The sequence below is a fragment of the Botrytis cinerea genome, chromosome 13 (genome assembly GCF_000143535.2).
Source record: "Botrytis cinerea B05.10 chromosome 13, complete sequence".
NCBI lineage: Eukaryota > Fungi > Ascomycota > Leotiomycetes > Helotiales > Sclerotiniaceae > Botrytis > Botrytis cinerea.
Window position 1 is genome coordinate 1551321 of NC_037322.1, and position 21542 is coordinate 1572862.

Here is a 21542-nt window from a genome sequence, read left to right on the forward strand (position 1 = left end):
AATACGTTTTAAAAAAAAAACGTGGATGACACGCTCTTGTTATTCTGCAAGGTTATGAAACCGGTTCAACCTTCTGGCAGGAGCAATGAGCCACCAAAATTAGACGACTTCCACCCCTCCATCACACCCATCACACCCATCACACCTGTCGCACCCTTCGACCATCGATTCCTTCGAGTATCCTTCCAGTTGACTGACATCAAGCATTATACACCAAAGCTGCCTTGGACACGCTGTAATGAATTTCCGGATAGACTGCCTGGACGATCTCTCCTTACTCATCAGAAGATGATAGCTCTTCTTATCACTAAACTCTATATTCAATACCTCCAATCTCATCGCTCCGCACTTGAAATGATTTCGGAGTTGAACCCCCTTTCGGGTTCTTCAGCGAATGTTCATTCTCGGATCGAAGCCAGTTAAGGCGGCATAGAATCCTAAGAATATCTCCACCAAAGATCTCACAGCGTCGTTCCGTTCCGCGAGGCACAGTCTGCACCTAAAATGGCAGTAGAACCATATATGGCCTACACACCATATGCAGTCCTGGTGATTGCGCATCTTTAGCGCTTAACAAATCTCTCCAAGCGGAGCATCGCGGCAAGTCAAACAAGATATTCAAGCATTATGCAGTCGGTGGAACACCTACCCACACACACACAATCGTATATGCCAGTGTTTATGTACATCTCGAATGTATTTGGAGACCAAGTGGAAATTCTTGTTTCAAAGAGTATTCTGGGACCCAAAGAACTCCACAATGAAATAATCAATGGAAAGGGGCCTTAGATTTCAGTTCTCTAGATAGATGGTTTGTCCAATAATAGTCAGACTTTAACACTGTGCTTCTTTAGTTCTCCAAGGATTATCTGCACTCGTGAAAAGTTTCAGCCATTGCCCGTCTGGGACTCATCAGCAGCGTATCAGGAGTCATGAGCCAGTTCTGCGTCTTAAATATTACTACTGCTATTGAATAATATCAGAACTCTCGGGTTATTTCCTATTCCGTTTCTTGGGCCTAGATGACCCAATACGAGGCCGAGAAAAGATTTCATGTAGCCGCTTTTCGAGCGAATCAGCTTCAACATAAATCTTCTTTGGCTCCAAATCATTTACTCAATGTCAGACAAGGCATTGTCACTAGCTTGATGCCGTTGGAACATTGGAGGTCGTTTATTCAGCCAACAACAGGTTAAGTTGACTGAATTCTGAATGTCTCGAATTGTCTCAGTCTGGACTTTCCTTATCAGCAGAACATCCATGAATGCAATCCTTCTGATCATATGACCCGAGTGGCTTTTTGCCACTTGTAACGTGCTTCCCCATTTTGGATTGTCTAACGGTCTTGCGTCTCTGGCCTACCAAGTAACCATTCACACCTACCTTGAAGTTGGTGTTCCGTCAGACGATCTAATATGTCAAGCCCCTGTAGACTTTCGTCACTCTACTAGAGCTGAACTGTGTCAAAATATAAAAGTTACCCCATTAGTATCACCGATGTCGCCGGTAAGTTAAGTTGATGGGTTAGAAGAAAGGCAATGGAACTACTCCGAGACACTTCATATACTCATCCAATAATATGCGAATATCACATACGGTATGAGGAAAATAACCATTCGAAACAAGGGAGGAGTTATATGTTTGCTACATGTATAGTAAAATTCCACGTTGTTTCAATTCGATTCAGCATAGGAAAGACTGGCTGTTGATCACGGTACTATAGAAGTCAAAACCTGCACGACATTCACCCTGCAACATATGGCATTTCGCAAATCTTCCCAAAAATCATAATTGTCCATTTTTGTATGACTTAGTAAAGTTGTTTTTTATCGCGCTGTCTCATCTCACAACCAGGCTTCCAGCAATAGATCTAGATTACATTCGTTCACCGGGGAAGCATCAGAACCACTTCCGTCTATCACTGAAGCTTTGCATTTCTTCAGGAAAATAAGCTGCAGCAATTGTGTGCATTGTTATATAGGTCATGATTCGGAAGTTGCCAAATCTCCCTTGCCCAATAGCAGGCAGTGAGATGCCGGTGTAGGCAGCAATTTACGAGCCTCTCCATTCTGTATAAATACCTAGTTCATTAATATCAACGAATCACGCTATACAATAGGCATTTGTGGAAGATAAAAAGCCTGTGTGAGTTCCGGAGCTCAGGGTCTTGAATCCAATCGGGAGAACAATTACTAAACGCAATGTGGTCTTCGCTTCCGCGAAGTTGGTTCCATGCAATGATACGCTGACTTCTGTCATGTCCCCTGGGTTTCGCTTTACAGTTAGTGTATATTCCACATGTTTGTAGACTGCTGTAGTTGGAAATATTCGGGTACAGCGTGGAAGTGTTGGTATCATAACAACAAAGTGCTTACTCTGAGTATCCAGCAGTCCGGAATGCAATTTCGCAAACAACATTGAAATACTCTAATCTTTTTGAACATAGAAATGAATTTAGGCATTCAAACGGTTTTGATTCCTATATTTATTCAGAATAACAAGCTTGTGAATTAACAACATCATTTTCAGAAAATCGAAACCAAAACAGTCTAGATTAGATTATCGCTCAAATCCTTGAAACCATTAAAAAAAGTTGCCTATGCTTTTAAATTATACTTCGGGATTTACTGGCCTTGTTAAAGCCCGAATTCGGACTTTGGTCGGCAATGGACATTTATTCAAAACTTTCCAATCTTTCAGAATTCGCTATGAGTGATGATGTCGTATTCTCGAAAATTGGAGCCACTTACGACAGTTCGTATTGTGCTGCCTAAGGAGCGAGAGCGAAAGAGAGCATGTTCAAAGTAGTAATCGGGGGAGGGGCTCGGGATTCTGCAAAGTTGCTTGAAAATACTGGCTCTCGCGTAGAATATGGAGTTTCTCGTCTGTAATTGCTGAAAACAGTACTCCAGGTCCCAGGCATGATGGTGTATATTTTCGCCAAATGAACCCGAGTTTGGGGAATAGTAGCGAAGATGACGACGATGTTACTCTTCTACTGCTTTTGAACAAAATGGTCCTATCCTCGTGTAGTCATTCAGATCTTAAAATCTGCGGAACTTACGAGTAACATTTGAATCTTTGGGTTTTTTTAGCATCGTTGTATCAATTCCGTATCTCCTTTTCTGACCTTGTACTCATCTAGTTGACTTGATGATGTAAATTCCAGAGCTTTTTTATAGCTGAGGAGAAAACAATTGCCCTCGCCATTCTTATGAGTTTGCGTTCGACATGGCAGTAGTATAATATGTGCTTAGTTTGGGTAGTAGTTTTGCTTGTTACCGACCAAAATCTATGCTTCTTGCTCAAGGAAAATCAGATAAACATGGGATATAAGCAGCATAGTTACTGCATTAATAAGGCATCACTCAGAGGGAAAATCATGAGCCCTCTGGTTTTGTAGATATTCCGCAAATACCAAGCAAGCGGATATATTTGAGCGTTAAACAACTCTCAGGAAATGGAGTATACGGTCTTTCAAAAGAAATAGATACTACATGGGTTATCCTAACGAAAATGAAACCTTTATGTACACGAATACGCTGTTCCTTTCTTCTTGAATTAGCTTATACTAAAAGTTGTATCCCATCTTGTCATGCTGAACCATCAGCTGCCAGAGACAATAGACCAATATTCATAGCTCTACATCGCAAAAGTAATTGGCTCCTGCATTGCATAGATCGTATCTCACCTTTTGATATCTATCGATAATCTGAAATATCACGGCTTATATGAACTATTTAATTCCACTAAACTGCATTCTGCATTAATAGATACTTGTCAATGACTACCATTTATAACTTCCAAGAAGCTCCAGCTAGAAGCGAGATGTTCTCCCACATATCAGCAGCTGATTTCGATTCCTTATTAACAGAATGCACGGGAATGTATGTACGATTGTTATCTCGCTGTGGGAATATTGATTTAGAAGGCTCTTAGTGGCAATGATCATGAAGTGGTAAGGCAACTATACGTTGTTGTCGTCAAAGTGGATCGAAGAGTGACAGCTGTGAGCTTGGCCGTACTTGAACGATGAGCTTCGATTTCGGCGGTGATACATATCAATCAACTTCCCTTCCAAAACATATTTGAAGTGTCTAATGTATAATATCGATTTTGATGAATCCAGAGAAGTCGACATGTAATCTCATTTAGTGGTAAAATGGCCCAGTCAATCACCCTCACTTACACCGGGCGCCCCAAGAGTTATCCTCTAGAGCTCGCTTGGGGGAAAAGGGAGCCAATTTATGACCATCACTGGGTCATCCGAGCATAGACATAAAATCTGCTAGATGATAATGAATGAATTTGCCAATCTAGGTGATTTCAGTACGAAGCTATAAGGGTGGAGTATACTGAATTTTCTGGCTTGATCCCCCGCTACATACTAATTTTGCTCTTATAAGTTTGGGGCTATAATGAGGAAGCGGGTAGCATTTTATTTAGGTCTTTGAAGCGTCCGGATCACCCGTATATGAGAAGTGAGAAGTCATTGGATGTATACAGTCTTTCTTGAAATAAGACGAGGCTCAGAATGCGTATAATTACACGACTTTTCTCTTTGGTGTCTGTACAATTGTTTAAGTTGGCTGATGTAGACGATGAATCCTCCTGCGAAACAGCCGCTCCTCCCTCCGAGCTCCTCCTCAATTGTTCATAATAGTTCTGAAGTCAAAATGATGTGTAGGCTACTGGTATATTAAGGCAATATTACACTTGTGTTCATATCGATCGTGAGATCATGCTCTTAGAGAGAGGGTATCTACGTAGTAATCAAGCTATCTATTTGCAGTCAAATCATCCGACTATTTGCCCCACCAGTAATTTAGCCCTTTGTATCATTTCCTTTCTATTCCTTTACCTCCTTAGCCAATTCATTGTATGCCCATTGGTAGCTACCCAAGAATATAGCTCCTCCAATACTGATCCACATTACTCTTGGACCTATCCCTGCGAAGAATGCCTTTGGACCACCCTTAGCTATTATCTCCTTCAACAAAACCTTTGTCGACTTCTTCTGCTTCTCTAACATCATCCTCGTCTTCAGCACATCCAAAGGAGTGGTAGCCGCAGCCGCCACTGCACCAGCAAGACTTCCCATAAGCCCACTCTCCACTGCGTTCACAGTATCTCTTCCGCTTGTTCTCTTCCTATATGCCTTCATGGATTCCCAAAGAGGAAATTGTATGATTGTGAAAGGCACTTCCCGCATTATGGTAACACTCCAGCCGCGGTAGAGTTCCTTCCACACTCCTACAATCCCAATGTGTTTGTATTGTCCCAGAATCGCCTTGAGCGTGAGTAAGGAGCTTGAATATTGCCCCGCCTGAGCTCTCTGCTTGACAACCTCCGTAGGCACACGAACGGCACAAGCGGCGATCTCTCCCAAACTCGCTGCAGCCATATGTTCGATTGCTCTCCCCGTTCCGCGACCTCCAGGAATATTCGCATCTAAAGCATCCCGTCGTTTCGCGAATGCGCTTTTGGTAGCTTCGTACGTACAAAAGAACAATGCAGCTCCGGGCGCAGAGCCAATTATAGCAGAACCGACTCCTCGATATACTCCTGTAAAGCCTCCAGAGGCAATGAAGCCGGCGGAGGATTGCAGGCGGGTTTTTAAAGTATCGAGGGGGAAAAGGGTGAGGTCGACCGTGGTACCGGCGAGGGCTCCCGCTAGGAGAGCGGGGGTGAAGTTTGATTGTGACATTTGTGCGGAAGGGAGGAGTTGAGCAAGTGGGATAATTTAAGACCGTGGAAGAAGTGGTATTAGGGTGGCCGAAGCCGGATCGTACCGAGGCAAAGAAGATAATAGATGTGGTGGATGAATTTCGAATTCATGGCTGGGGTGAATTTGGGATGACAAAGTTGAGGTTGGAGCTCGGGTAGATTTTTATCGTCTCTTTTCGCGGGCTGATAGATGTCGATTGACGCGATAACACGCGACACAATCATTCTTCACAGCAATTGTATTCTCACGCATTAATGTGGTTATCAATAGAATGAAATGCTGATCAAATAATGGAATGAACACCATGAAGCAAAATGCGCTTCCTATTTCGATAAAGGAGTTTGCCGATGCGCTTTTCAAAAAGCCATGTCAAGTTCCTTATCGTCATGACCAGCGGGGTCATAGGACTGTAGGTATGTAGTTGCTATATTCTACGATTGATTAATACTAATTGTCTGATAGGACTTGCAGTGAGTGGAGGGGTAGATTCTATGGCCCTTGCAGCGTTGTGTATGCAAATGAAAAAGAATTACATACCGTTTGCTTCTGATGGATATCCAATACATCTTGGCAAGATCGACTTTCGAGCTGTTATCGTCAATCATGGAGTGAGAGATGGCAGTTTAGAAGAGGCTCAGAAGGTCATGGGCGTGTTAGAATCTCTTGGTATGTTATTCTTCCTGTATTTGTACACGCTTGGGCTCCTAATACAAAAATCTATATAGGTATGACCTCACGAATTTTAACTCTCCCATGGAAAGAAATCACTGGGAATCCTTCCCAGCTACCTAATTTCGAGAGCTTGGCTAGGAAGTACCGCTTTCAGGCAATTGGGAAGTACTGTCAAAAATCTGATATTAGTTCGATTCTCCTTGGACATCACGCCGATGATCAAGCCGAGACTGTACTAATGCGTCTAGCGAAAGGCGCTCGGGGTGTCGGTCTGCTCGGTATCAAATCCTCTTCTCCCATACCAGAATGTGAAGGCATTTATGGAGTTCATGAGAGTGGGAACCCAATAACGCTTGCTCTCCCGATCAAGTCTAAGCAAGGCACAAAGTGGACCAATATCATTGAAAAAGATGATGGCGATCAACCTGCATCCGGTGTCCTAAAGATCATGCCTCAGTTAGAAGTCGAATCTGGCGGTATAACCCTATATCGTCCCCTTCTTGAATTTCCAAAAGAAAGACTCATCGCGACATGTAAGGCTTTGGGCGTGGAGTGGTTTGAAGATAATACCAACAGCGATCCCACCCTGACAGACCGGAATGCAATCCGACATCTATATGATCACAGCGGTCTACCTATGGTGTTACCTAAATCTAGAGTTCTTGATTTTTCTGCTCAACTTCAAAACGCTGAGAATATACGCCAACAAAAGGTTGATCAGCTCATAAAACAATGCAAAGTCCTTAGCTTTGATACTAGACGAGGAACTCTTATTATGGAATTTCCCTCAATACCTTCTGTAACTCCCCAAGATATCACCAACAGATCCATTTTAGCCGCTATGCTACTCCGTCGTGTAATCATGACAATCACGCCAAATTCTATCGTATCACTGAATCAGGTTTCCGCCGCAGTTCCAGAAATATTCCCATTGCCTGATGTCACAACGCAACCAAAAACCATCAACACAGCCGGTATCATGTTTCAACCATTCAACGTCGACCGAAAAGATGCAGGAAAGAATGAATGGCATATATTTCGCCAACCTAGATACAGGTCGTCACTTGACGAAACTGTTGTTCCAGAGCTACTTCCGGGAACACAGCCGCAGTGGTTTCTATTTGATAATCGATACTGGCTTCAGATACATAACGAAATGTCCTCCAAGGCTGGCAACTTGGTTGTTCGATTTTTCAATAAAGAAGACATCCCCAAATTAGAACTATCTCTGGACAAGAGAGGGCACTGGGTGTTAAAAAGACTTTTAAGGACAGTGAATGGCGAAGAGAGATGGAGATATTCTCTGCCTGTCGTAGTATGGAGACCACACGGGGGCATGATTGTGGGCGAGGAGGTGATCCTTGGTTTGCCATCTTTAGGCGTGAAAGTTGTTAGCTCCAGCAATGTGAAGTGGTCGTGTAGGTACAAGAAGATAGATCTGTCAGATTTGGGTCTGCAGGCTGTTGAGGACCTCAAAACTTTCAAAATCCGCCGCGTCATGAAAGGTAAAGGAGAGGTCTCAGATAGGCCAGGATTTGCACCGTGGGTCGCCAAGCGCGAAAAGTCTGTATGGAGTGACATATTCGATCGTGGATCTCAGGCGAAGGGAGACATGGATAATTAGAAAGGTTTATGATAAACTTTGTATATTCTAGACCTAAATCAGCAACGAAATAGCTTTCGAACTTCACTGAACACTCGGTTTTGAATCACAAGCGTATGTTACAATAGCAGTGTCTACACATAGTCTGCACTGCTATCTACTTTCCGAATCTAATTTTGAAAGTCTAAAAAATACCACGATCAATATCACGAAGCCATCGTTCCAAATTAATAAATATTCAGAAGTGTTTCAACATCTGAAATAATTTCAGTATTTAGAGAGGACTAGATATTACAAAGTTTTTGATTATTAGACTACAGAGTCGTCAAATCCACAACAAACAAGCAATCCTAACAAAAACAAGGAAGGAACCCAAGCTAGGCAAAGGCAAAATGGACGAAATGTCTGGACAATCGATCAAACCCCCAAACTTTTATCTCTATGCAATGCTGTATACTACAAAAGACCTGATCGATACCTTTCCCATTTTACTCTCTTCCTTTTGTATCTATTTATCTATCTATCTACTCATCTATCTACTCATCTATCTACTCAATCAAACTACACAATAACAACATAACCATTTCATGACAATCCCATCACCCAAAACTATCACATGCGGTTTCGGCTCAAGAATAGGGAAAAAGTTCACATCCAGATAATAAGTACATGAGTATTTGCTATTTTACGAGGGATCAAGATTCTATTTATTATATTCCCGAATTAACATCATCATCAATCCAAACCCTCATAAATCCCTTCATTCCCCCCCCCCTCCCATCCCCCTGCAACTCCCAAGCCTGACTCCTCCCCACACCCACCTCCACCCTTTCCTCCGCCAGCTGGCCGCTGTTCCCTCTATCCGCACTGTCGCCTGCTAACTCCGGTTTAACGTATGCTTCTCCCTTCGTCTGGTTTAGTTTTAGTTTTTGTTTGTGGCTGTGGTTGTAGTTGTAGTTGTTTTTGCGATTGCGTAGCAGGAAATAGGTGAGGAGGGCTAGGAAAGCGAGGAAGATGACGCTGCTGATGGATATTCCTGCTATGGCGCCGGGGAAGAGGCTTGAGGAGGGAGAGGGAGATGGAGTGGTAGAGGATGAGGATATGGGTGAGGAGTCTATTTTTGACGATGTTTCGGAAGAAGATGAAAATGTTACTAATAAAGATGAGGTACTGGATGAAGAAGCCGAGAAGCTGATGAAGCTAGAATATATTTCCGATGTGGGTGAAGCTATTGCCGATCGAGCGGATGGAGCTGGAGCTTTGATGGTTTCATTACTGATACTCTTGCATGCGGCATCGTTGCAGCAGTTCCATTGGCTAGTTGATGAGCTGCAGACGATGCCGATGGAGCCGCCTCCGTGAGTTTCGAGATCGACTATAGTAAAGAAGGTTAGTTGATTTTAATTTTGAGTCGTGAGACTAGACACGTGCTAGACGAATAGATGGACGGAAGAAAATGGAGCTGAAAGATGGAGATCTGATGTATCGCATTCTTTGGGACATACAGAGGCGGTATACGTAGGATCATTATAATACCCAAGATAATCTTCATCATCCATCCGCAGCGCGTAACATTCCACTCCGCACATAAGAGATGCGCGATTTCCCAGGAGATTCCCTCACATTCGATCCCCCCGTCACGACAGACGGGGCTTTACAGATATTATTCCCCACGCACGTATCAAACTCCATACAACAAAGTAAAAAGTCCTACTTCTGATCAGCCCATCGTTCTCCAGATACCAATTCCTTGGGAGGCAAACTCATCATACCGAAGTACTATTAACAGTGCCACGAGGAAAATAATTCTGCAGCTGTATGGTCTCCACCCCGCCATCAGGATACGCATAGAAATTTTGTATGAATTTATCCGTCATGGTGTCAAGCTCGATTTCTAGCTCTAAAGATATCGAATATTTAATATCTCTGCATGAAAAGTGACACAATCTTTGCTCGGATCAAAATAATAATATATAACAATTGGTAAGTTGAGAGGAAGAATGAGAGTTTTCAACTATAAATCTCGCCAAAAGTAAAATTAGATATTCATGGTATTGTACCAACCATCGCCCTGTGTCATGCGACGATCCTTCCTATGAGGATCTCACGCATGGCGGTGGTGGTGGTGATGATACAATGGCCCGCTCATATTGCCGCCCCTTTTTGAGTTGCCAAGACTGGGAGCTGTTGATGTAGATCCAATAACTGATTATATATTGAAGTCAAGAATTTGTCACGAAATCTTTCCACCATTTGATTTCTCGCACTTGTCTTGTTATCATACAGACTTTTCTACATCATCACCCCCATCGAAGCTCCTATTGATCACCTCAAAGAACATCAAAGACAAGTTTCTGAACCCCAAGCATGCATATATCGCGAACCCCAATAGCGGGGTGGGAAAAAGTACAAAAGAAGAACAAAGAAAATAAGTCCCCAAGAAGCAATCCGACCGAAGTTTAGTTTAAACTACCACTGTTTTGTTTCTCTCCATCGCTCAATACAACCTGCGAGGTATCTATCTCAAGAACTCAAGGAGCTGGAGATAAGCTAAGCCAGGGCTATGCAGACAGTAGCAGTCCAGAAAACTCAAGCTAACACGAAGGAAATCACGGGGTAGATTAATAAATGTGATTGAAGTTTAGTTTCAACAGTGTGAGAACATAACATTGTGAACCAAATTTCAAAGAGGGGGGTATGTATGTGATATATGAAAAATATCACTAACCAATAAAAACAAAATTCCTTAAACTTTCTACTTCCCTCCTTCCTCCAATACTTAAAGAATATGAAAGATCTACCAGTAATCTCGATTCTACAATCTGCATGATCATGATCAGCAAACATCAACACTTCCCTTAAGTCATAGCCAATATACCCTTCAACTCTCCACTTGGATATAGACGGTACTACATGACTCCTTGATACTTCCAAATCCTCATGTTATCTCACCCCCCCCCCCCCCCCCCCCCCTTATTCTCGGTAACCCCACCCCGAGCCAAATTGACTGCAGACCGACTGCTTTGCACATACCAGTAGAGAGTAGCTCGGAAGATATCAAGCTAACTACGATGTTTTTTTTTTTTTTTGCATACATGCACACCTGCAACAGGATAATTGAAAGGTTGAAGGCGCAAGCAATTGAAATGAGTGCACAAGATATGACACTAGCATCTTGGCCGACAGTAACAAGCAATTGCGAAAAGAGTTGTAGTGGCAGTCCTAGGTAGATGTTGATATATCCCCAACGTTAGAGGTAGCGTGATGGTACTGCACACGTCATTATCTTCAAGTAACATCCAATTACTTCATCACCAGTTATCAATCACCAATTAGTCAGAGTTCACAAGAAGCATTGCCCAGAAATCATATAAAATTCAAACCCGAACACCGTATAATTATGTACTTCCTTTTCCCTGAAGTCCCTAAAGATATCCCTAAGAATAACTGCAAGCGTTTCTATACGCTGCCAAAGAATGTGGTATCTGTCGCTGTCATATCGTAATCCAATCGTAACCAAAAGCCGCATCCAAAATTAATAAAACGTTTCAACCGAGAAGGGGTATGTATCCAATGTCCTCCAATCCAATCCACCCATCATCCATCATTCGTCATCCATCCTAAACAAGAAAAAGTAAACCCCAATCATAACATCATAATTTCCCATCGAAAGTAAGTAATACCCAATATTCAACTCCGAATCCATCCATACAATCCCATGTGATGTCACTCCAATCCAACATCATCTACCAGCACTGTAGGGTCTGTTCATCTCTGCGATTTCTCTTGCAATATCAGGCCACTCCAATTCCCTGCCTTTACACTTTCCCCCAAACTTGCCTCCTGACATTTTAAGTTTCTCTTCCCATTTCAAAAGTTCATAACTAAATCTCAAATGTGGCTGGATGATAACATTTAATCTTCTGGCTCTGACAAAACAATACGCGCGCGGAAATGAAAGATGCATTGTACGCATGACCTCGGCTATGCAGATAGTTGCGCTCCGAGATACACCCACACGGCAATGAACCAAGGTTGCTGTCTTATTTAGTTTGCCTCTTTCTGTTTAGTTGGTTAGTAAGTGATCTCTCGGGGTACGCGGGGGGAAACCATACCAATAAAATCCAAACATCGTCCGAACTCATCGGTCAAAGGGTCTACACCATTGTCTTGCACCCGTTGAATAACCATCACATTGTCTTTTCCCCATTTGTTCATTTCGCCATCCTTCCACGTTGCAGTTTCACCCACACTCAAAATTTGTTTGATGCCAAGACGTCTTAGAAGATCCGGATTATTAGCGTGTCCAAGATTCCCGAGGTACATATAGTCAGTAACCCGAGAAGGGAGACTTCCATCCATACACTTTATCCACTCCGGTTCCTCTTTGGCAAGATCGGTAATATCCAACAAACTTGAATTTCGATGAACAGGCGATTCAGAAAGGAGGCGAGGTGCGATGGTTGTAAGAAGACTGACATCTTGCGGGTATGCAAAGAAGTTGCGCTTCTTTGAAATGTGCAAATCAAGCCAGGCTTTAGGGATAGAGAGACCGGTTGCATAAGTGAAATATGCAAGACCGAGGAGAGTAGATTCGGTGTAGCCATCAGTACAATGAATCAGTATCTTTTTTCCCTTTACCTTAGTGGTCAAATCAATATCACCATCTTCATCCTCCGGCAAAATACCGTGGGAGAGATTGTATATCCATTTACAAGTTTCGAGAATTCCATCTGCTTGTTCGTGCTCCCACGACGGTGGTTGAATCATTCCGGAGGATGGAAATCCTAATTGTCGTTTGTTTGATCTACCTTCTGCAATTTCTTGTAATTCTCGAGGATTGATATGACCCATATCATTGCATTCGATGAGAATATCAAATTCTCCTCCCGAAGATGCTTGGCGAGTTTCCGAGTATCCATCTGGGGTTGGACCCAACCACACATTATGATCGATTTCCGAAGCTTTTGTCATGGCACACATCTCCACTCTTTCCTGGTGAAAGAAATCCATGACTTCCCCAGTCCATCTGGCCCGAGAATCCACCGACACGATTTGCGGGTACTCTTCCTCGAACTCACTGAACGCGCTAGTGCATATAAACGTATTGTATTGAGATATTTCATGACCTTGATTAAAATGAGTCTCGCGAACAACTTGTTGTGCAGCAGCAATTTCCTTCGCCAGCCTCTCAACATTACGAGAATCCTCTCCGTAAACAATGACGTCTGATACCATGGCAGATTTCGCGGGTTGTATTTGAAAGTTTCGGACCGAGAACCCTTCTTTTGGATCGACTTCTTGAAATTCTGTCGTGAGACCAAACTTCAAGAACTCATCAGGAGTAATTGCACCCTTCAGTCTTGAAGAAGTCAAATCTCCATCGGCCTTGACAATTGTGATACCTCGAATACATTTTGGTGTTCTTCGTAAGGTTCGCCGCCGTGCTATAAAGAAAGCTTGTTGGATGTGATTGGAGGGATGCAGACCATGGAACCATGGAAAGACTTGAGAGGGGTCAGGTAGGGGTTGGCCTGCTAAATGTTCCAAAGCAGCAGCTACGCCCGCTGCGTCGATCTCATATATTATGGAAGAGTCAATGTATCGTGAATTATAATTGACGGGCGGATACAGGATTGATCGCTGGGGGGACAAAGAAAGTTCTTTGGCTGGTGGGGAGTTGGGAGGGGTATCTGGTTTCTCGGATGGAGTGGGACCTGGAGGGCATACTGGTAGATGTTTATTTGGAATGGGAATTGGGAAAGCCGACGACGAATTGATGGAATCCAGGCTTAGCGTGGGAGTTAAAGGGTGCGAGTGGGGTGGTGAAGAAGATCTCGTGTGTCCTGCGGGAATGGGCCTGGGTAGAGCAATTGTAGCCATGATTGAATTGAAGCAATCTTGCAACCTTGGAATGGCCAAATATTGTTTATGGTCGAGATGCAACATGTAAGAAGATGGACGTTTGAAGAATGTGTACGGAACCAACACAATGATCCTTTGGCAAAAATGTGTTGTCGGAGGGAGGAATGCTGGTGTTTTGTGGAAAGTCGTGTGATGGTTGCAATGCCAATGTCCGAGCCAAATCAATCAATTGGGAGACAGACAAGGCCGGGGTGTGGTTGTTGCAGTGAATGTGAGTGTGAGTGTGAGTGTGAGTGTGAGTGTGAGTGTGAGTGTGAGTGTGAGTGTGAGTGTGAGTGTGAGTGTGAGTGTGAGTGTGAGTGTGAGTGTGAGTGTGAGTGTGAGTGTGAGTGTGAGTGTGAGTGTGAGTGTGAGGAATTCGAGTCGAGCATCTGTGATTTTATATGTGTAAGTAAATGAATGGGCGAAGGGATGAATGCAATGCACACAAAGTTTAATCCGTTGATCGATCGCGATACCACTGACTGTCTTCTCTCTGGCTCTTCCTTTCAAGCATCAAATGAACAAGTAAAACCGATGCCACATACCCAGATCGCCAATCCCTTGGTGGTTCTGATCCCAGAGTAAGATAAATACGAGACAACTTTCCCTTTCCGATTGCGAAGTCGAACGCGAAGCACTCTCTTGCTGGGCGGGCGGAGGGACCTAGTCGGTGGTGGGAGAGTAGAGTTTAGCCTTATCGCGGACCCCAAGTTTCCAAAGCGGATAGATAAGCACCGCAGCGTCGATAGTCTGGGGACGAATAGCGAGAGCAATAACAACAGTGCCACTTTTGTGGACGAAACGCGCTCTCTCAGACAAATACTGTCCAGCACGAAACTCAATGTGGGATGGTCGGCGTGGGAGTGGGTGCAACGGGATTGGATTGATTCGGAGTGATTACCGATGTTTGATTAGAGTGAAGTCGCAATTGACGGAAAATATTGGCAATGGGAATGTGGAGGAGAGGGTGAAGAAAGAAACAAAAGGGAGAGGGAAGGGAAGGGGAAAGAGAGAGAGAGAGAGAGAGAAAGAGAAAGAGAGAGGCCAGAGAAAAAAGAGGTGTGTGGGATGGGAAATGGTAATTGGATCTTTCTGCTGGGAAACTCTAATTGGCAGCTCATGAATCAACCAGCACAAACGCCTTTGATCAGATCAGATCGCATCACATCAGATCAGAGAAAGCAGAGAAGAGAAGGAAAGGAAAGGGTCAAAGGAGAAACAATGGGAATTGTCTTGATCTCTTTCTTCTCTTCTGTTCTCTTCTCTTCATCCACCAGTCATCTCCATGTCTCTATGATAACACTCCGTACTTGCATACTCACATCCAAACCTGCATTGTCTAGATTCAAATAGCTCGCAGTGTCCACCAGGACCAACCCTTTTTCTTCCCTTCAGTCTTCATATCCTCTTGGCCGTCTTCATTCACTTGATACCTACTTCATACCCTCACCTCGCACTCTATCTCTTCTCTTTCCATCATCCCTCTCTCTCTCCATCTCCATCTCCCACATCCGATCCATTCCATTCCAATCCGTTCCAATCTCGACCTTGCAGCTTGGAGCTTGGATAAACGGTCTCTTGCATTCCCAATAAGCCATCTCCTCCATAGAGTCACGTCTGATATCAAATTCCCCAATTATATTGTGTGGTGGCGTCTTTTCGCGTCTCAAAAATCTGCAGCTAAGTGCTGATCAGCCAATATATTTGAAGTGCAGACCTCCATCATGATGAAACTAGGAAAGTCCAGAGGACTAGCAGAAGCAAGCAAAACTAAGGTTGGGCGGGGATGAAGGAACGGTTGGTGCAATGAACGGGAAAAAGTGGACATGGAGTCCATTAATGGTATGGATCGATTGGATGTGACAACTTACAACCTTGAAGCCTTCTTTGCTGCGTGCATTCACATACCTCACATATCACACAAAACGCACACACCATTCACACCATTCGCACCATTTACGCATCAACAACACCATCAACAACACCGTCAACAACAGCACAGTTCAATACTTGACATACCTATGACAAATCTCGATCCTTTATCTGATTTATTATCGTTATTATACGTTCTCTTGATGGGGGCAAACCCCCACACCCCCGTCCTCGCTGCGCTCGATTTTCTTCGATTCGTCCATTGAATATGATGACCTGCAGCGATGTGAGGAGTAACCACATAGTATTAGTGTTCTTTTATTAGAGCGAAACGAAGAAGTCCGTTTCTGTTTGCGTATGGGTGTACCTAGGAGCCTAGTATCTAAAACTCACGTACAGCTTCATCATGAGATTCGCTTCAACGAAAGAAGACCGGCCGAGGACTCTGTAATCATCATTGCTTCTCCACTTGCAATCGACGATAGGAGATGATCAGAATCTTTATTGGCCGTCGCCATCGATCACTGATCAATCATCGCACACTTGTAGGTAAGGTCTCACACACCTCACACACCACACCTCACACTTCCGAGACCCCTCCCCTCCCCTCCCCCTCCCCCTCTATGGCATCGGTCTTGCCGTATTGAGCCCTACCTAACAAGTTCAAAGTGTGGGCACTGGGGGAGACCTTGGCTCCTCGAATGAGAACGAGCGAACGGTCACTGGTCAGTGGACACTGAATACTCCACTATTGATACTGAACTAGCTCGCTCGCTCGCTCAAGACGAATTCAAATTTATCTGTGCTTTGGCTGCATAACAACTCCATCGGCTCCACAGCTTCCACGCCCACCTACTGTCTTTTGAAGATATTGACACATGTCAGAAAAGATCATGAATGCTCGAAAAATGTTGAAGGTTTTACCTACCTGCCTACCTACTGATAGTAGCAGTTGCCTGCTCCAGAACCACACGTGGCGACAAACATTTTGATATACCTACCTAGTATCACCCAAATTAATCCAATCCTTCTTTTCATCTCCTCTAACACTTTCCTCTACTTTGTTTACAGCATTTCAAATTTGTCCAGATACTATCATACTAGTGTATGCAGTGCATGCACCTTAGGTAACCTCAAGTCAAGCTGACCAGGTAACTATGTAGCAATCTCATAACCTAAATAAGATCGAGATCATTCTTGGTGCATGGAACTATCCCACACCGAGCCTAGACTCTAAATTTCAACTACTCTCAACTTCATCGGCCTCTATCAATCTCACGCAACGCTAGTCTATTGCGTGTCCTTCTCTAAATTGGTATGTATTTCGGTTCTCTGTGACGGAAACCCCTCCGAGATGATGAATACAAACAATCCATCTCAAGAATATTGGAGGATCCCCTTGCAGTTACCTCTGCACGTGATTCCTTGGTGACTGGATCAATTTGAACCAAAAGGCAGTTGCAAACTGCTTAGGGTATAGGATAATAGCTTACTCTTTACTATCAATCAAAGTCTGTCCCGCCTTGAGCTTTTGGTTACAGGCCAACAATGATGATACCATACTAAGCTTCACTTCCCATCTTCAAAATATGTTATCATTTCGAAAAATCGAAATTAAATCATCCCCAACGACTTTTCAAATTGCTTGTATTCTATGCGTGGATTCGTGTAGTGGCTCGTCCCAACCCAAGATAAACAGCTAACTTGAGACGGAATTTATTTATGTGTTGGAGTCACATTTCTTTGTTAGCAATCAAAAAGAGTGTATCATTCTTTGTCTTTCGGTTGTTGTGCAATGCAGTGCAGACATGAAGAACAAATAATCTTTTGCCTCCTGTTATTTGTATTTATGGGTGTTGGTCAATTTCAGCGATCACACATCGCAGCAGCACAAAAGATGGAGCCATTGCCACCAAAAGGATCTCACATAAGGTTTGCAGGGCCTACACCCTTTGCTAGAAAGTATGGAAATCCCAAAGGAGGCATTCATTCTGTCCTGAAAAGCTACCTGCCCCAGTTGAAAAGCGGCCTCACACCAGTAACTCCAGCACAATTCTTAAAACCCCAAGATCAACTGGATCTTGAAAGAGTTCTTGAATTGTATCAGAGAATGAGGTTCTCTGGTAGGCTTTTCTCAATGAAATGTTACTTGATGATTAACGCTGTCCAAAGGTTTTACCGCAGCGGAGTTGAAATCAGTCCTAGCTTTGCCAGATTATCAAGAAAATATGAGTCGAACGATAGACTATGGAAATGATCTTGGAAATGTCCCGATTCATCCATTGTTGGAGAGGAGCAACTGGCTACATGAGCTACCACGAAATCTGGCTAGATATCCACTCGGAGATGGTAATGAATATTGGGAGGCAAGTAATTTGCCATATCGAGATGTTTAATCAAGACTTACTAAATAAATCAGGCCAAGAATGATGCGTGAGTATATTCTATCTTTGAAATCACCCTCTCAATATCCACGGTCTTTTATGAAAAGCTACTATGTTACTAAAACACCGAGATCCAGTGTGTGGAATGCGATGATGCCGGCCATAAAAATTGTATCAAGCGTCATCGCTAACATACATACGTGGGACTGGTATGCTTCCTGAGTCGTTGGAATTCCTTTTGATTTCGCTAACGGCAAAGGTTCAATGCGTTACTGAGGGGTCCACATGTAGAGGTTCCAGAAACGGAGCTTCCACCCGACTTTGGCCTTCATGTAATGCGTTTCAATTCCATGGAGAACAGAAAAGACGCGGAACTTGCATCTTACGTTATAGATCTTTTTGGGAAGATGTCAAAGCAGACTTATTATGCATTTGCAGGAGCCAAAGTATGTATTCAGCTAAGCTAACTCTACTTTTTTATTTCAAATCTCGAGTTTTTAGTTTCGTTCTGCATATTTCTCATTACGAGCACAGTTTTGACTCCTGATTTCCCTCCAAAAAGTACCTCCTCATGGGACAATTGCTGAATATTGCATCTCTTGTAAGAGCTCTTACGAAGGAATGGCTCAAATGGATCAATTTCAAGCCGGCTTGACGGTGTGGTCCCCACGTCGAGGTACATCAAGCAGTCCGCCCGAACCTCGAGCTTCACTTATTACCATCGCCTATGAATTGGTCGAGCCGTTGCTGAACCCTCTTCTTTTGCCAGAGGATAGAGCCTTGGACAATTTTCGCTTGGCAGAAGATATTCTTCACGAGACTGCGGTAAGTTGCATTCGGATTCTGTGTTGGTCCATTATTGATCAGAGCAGCATGCTATAGGGCATCAAATGGTCAGAATGAACAAAGAACTTGATTGGACTTGGTGTGAACCTTACTTTGAAAACGAGCCTATACCAGAATTGCAAGTCAAGCAGCAATAATTTTTGCCAGAGAAGCTAACCATAATACAGGGGATTCTCAGCAACAAACCATGTATGTCCATGAGTCTGAATCCTTGTCAGGATCTTCATATTATTCCTTGTTAATATTTTTTCTAAGGTATTTGGTGGCATCTCACTTTCTGTTATTAATCCTGTAGACATTGAGGGATACTCCTCTGGAGGTATAATACTGTGAGCAACTCTTATCTCCTCATATTATCCCGCATCGCCTCAATCTGATATCAATATCAGCTACAATTGGCCTACGTACAAGCATGAGTTTCACACGGAAACTGTGCCTGTACTTGCTCCGGAAAAGCAAAAGGATTGGGAAAATATAAAGTATTGGCCGATTCCTGTCTCCTTTTTCATGGGCCTCCAGTGTGAGGAATTTTGGGACATTTACGTGAGAAAGTAAGTTTCATCGTCTAAGATCTGCTCAAGGATCGTCTGGGAATATAGCCATCAATCTAACTTAGCATCACACAGGTTTGGCTCGAAGGCGAGTCAAGCGGGACCTAAGGTAATAGGTGTTTGCCAACCAAAACGTGGGACTACGACTATTCTCAGACATACTACGGGTACTCCAGGGCCTGAGAAAAAGGCTCCGGGATTTTTTTCTAGAAGAAAAACTAAAGTCGCACATTCGTTTGAGGCCGAAAAACAAAGATTGACTTCAATAATCACGCAAGCATCAAAAAATGTCCAGCCAAAGGTCTTGCCACCAAGACTTCCTACTGGGGAAAGTGGTTTTCAGCCAATCATCGGTCGTACCGATAGAGCCGGCGCTGTCGAGGTGGATTGTCCCAGGTACGATGAGATCAGAATGTATCTAGAAAAAAACAAGTTCGCACTTGCTATACACACATTTAAGTATCAATTGCCTGCGCATTTGGTCAGAAGCTATATTCTTCGTCATGGTGGAATCGAACTTACGAATGGGGAATGGAAAGCATTCCTACTTGTGGCGAATATGAGAGATGAACTCTTCTAGTAAGATATCCGATCAGTTCCAGTCGACTTTTGATACGGTTGCTAATTCAAATTAGCTATTCTCATGCCGCATATGGCGTCTTACAAGTCAACCATAAAGGCTGGATGAAGCCCACACCACCACAGCAAACACAAATAGAAACACCCCCACAGCCCGACCAACAACTCGCAGAAATATTTGATTTCGTCTGTCGACGAAATCTCTTACAAGTAGATCCACACGAAGAGACCAGAGATATGGACACTTATCTTTTGAAGCACTACACGAATTTGATATGGAAAACTGAAAAAGACAAAAAAACAAATCCAAAACTACTAGAGTATCCTGACATGCCAGACGGTTTTACCGAGGACGAAGCGGGCGAGGAAATTTTCTTGGCGTGTATTTGGCATTCGCCATACTTTGTAGATGCACCTTATCGTCAGGGACTTGCTAGAAGAGCAGATATTGAAGCTCCTGGGAATGGTCCTTACATAGCTCCGGCGCTGAAGAACATTCATCAAAGTCTGACGCGGGGAGATCCGATGAGATTAGGTATCAAAGATATACTTGGGGACGATTCGGATGAGACGTCTGCATGATGAAGATTAAGGATTCTTCTTCTTGGGACTGAAATGAGAGATGGTGGTAGGGGTGGCAAATATAGTTTTATACATCGTGTAGAGGATCGGGTTTGCATGGTGGTAGTTTATCTCCTTGCTCTGTGGCGGAGTTGGTTCTCTAGCTAGTGGTATAACATCAGTCAGTCTATGGGAGAACAATCTGAATAGTTGAAATAAGGAGAGACATTTGAAATAGCGCTTGTACAGTGTGGAAAAAGAAAGCAGGCAAGAGAAACTTTTCTATCAAAGCGCAAGACGTAGAAGATACGTATCTTTGTTTGTTTATATTCATACATTGTAAAAGTCCTCAAAAGATACACCACCATTTCTCTTTCGAGTTGCATAGTTCGTACGTAATACTCGGATGGATATATATGACATGCAGTTGCAGCAAATGTAACACGGTGAATATAAACAGAATGTTTAAAATTAACATGCCAGAATACTCCCCGTAAAAGAAAACTCTTCAAGGTTCATCTACCTATTCTACTGCAACATGGGTATGTGTCTACAGCTAGGCACAGGCGCTTCTAATCAACACACTCGCGCTCGAAGCTCTTTTTGGGGGAGGGGGGGTAGAGGAAAGTTAAGGTGGTGTGGTGTGGTGTGGTTGTGAGCGTGAGCGTGAATAGATGGATGGATGGATGGATGGATGGAGAGTGGATTGATTAATCGATATGTTGGATTTAGGTTTGGATTTGGATTTGGATTTGGATTTGGGTGGGAGGTAATGGATGGGTGAATTACAATTACCTGATGTATGAGGTGTGCATATTTGTGTGTGTGGTAGGGATATG

The 21542-nt window shown here is 43.4% G+C and overlaps 5 protein-coding genes across 5 annotated transcripts; 3 read left to right on the forward strand and 2 right to left on the reverse strand.

The window, feature by feature from the left end:
* Window positions 1–4692: 4692 nt before the first annotated feature.
* Bcpet8 lies at window positions 4693–5836 on the reverse strand. Its single transcript, XM_001548622.2, has one exon. The coding sequence runs from the start codon at window positions 5705–5707 to the stop codon at window positions 4850–4852; it is 858 nt and encodes a 285-aa protein (XP_001548672.1). The 5' UTR covers window positions 5708–5836; the 3' UTR covers window positions 4693–4849.
* Window positions 5837–5907: 71 nt separating this feature from the next.
* Window positions 5908–8114, forward strand: BCIN_13g04310 (hypothetical protein). The gene is made up of 3 exons (XM_001548621.2): window positions 5908–6141; window positions 6191–6394; window positions 6454–8114. The coding sequence occupies exons 1-3, from the start codon at window positions 6033–6035 to the stop codon at window positions 8022–8024; spliced, it is 1884 nt and encodes a 627-aa protein (XP_001548671.1). The 5' UTR covers window positions 5908–6032; the 3' UTR covers window positions 8025–8114.
* Window positions 8115–8847: 733 nt separating this feature from the next.
* BCIN_13g04320 (hypothetical protein) lies at window positions 8848–9493 on the forward strand. Its single transcript, XM_001548620.2, has one exon. The coding sequence runs from the start codon at window positions 9018–9020 to the stop codon at window positions 9363–9365; it is 348 nt and encodes a 115-aa protein (XP_001548670.2). The 5' UTR covers window positions 8848–9017; the 3' UTR covers window positions 9366–9493.
* Window positions 9494–11359: 1866 nt separating this feature from the next.
* Window positions 11360–14074, reverse strand: Bcpps1. The gene is made up of 2 exons (XM_001548619.2): window positions 12119–14074; window positions 11360–12065 (listed from the first exon to the last, which is right to left on the reverse strand). The coding sequence occupies exons 1-2, from the start codon at window positions 13884–13886 to the stop codon at window positions 11746–11748; spliced, it is 2088 nt and encodes a 695-aa protein (XP_001548669.1). The 5' UTR covers window positions 13887–14074; the 3' UTR covers window positions 11360–11745.
* A 3419-nt stretch (window positions 14075–17493) lies between these two features.
* On the forward strand, window positions 17494–20762 carry BCIN_13g04340 (hypothetical protein). The gene is made up of 11 exons (XM_024696826.1): window positions 17494–17905; window positions 17955–18215; window positions 18304–18375; window positions 18426–18612; window positions 18773–18991; window positions 19039–19091; window positions 19180–19201; window positions 19268–19341; window positions 19402–19563; window positions 19639–20142; window positions 20199–20762. Exons 1-2 carry the CDS (start codon window positions 17632–17634, stop codon window positions 18176–18178), a joined length of 498 nt encoding a protein of 165 aa, XP_024552639.1. The 5' UTR covers window positions 17494–17631; the 3' UTR covers window positions 18179–18215; window positions 18304–18375; window positions 18426–18612; window positions 18773–18991; window positions 19039–19091; window positions 19180–19201; window positions 19268–19341; window positions 19402–19563; window positions 19639–20142; window positions 20199–20762.
* The last annotated feature ends 780 nt before the right edge of the window (window positions 20763–21542 follow it).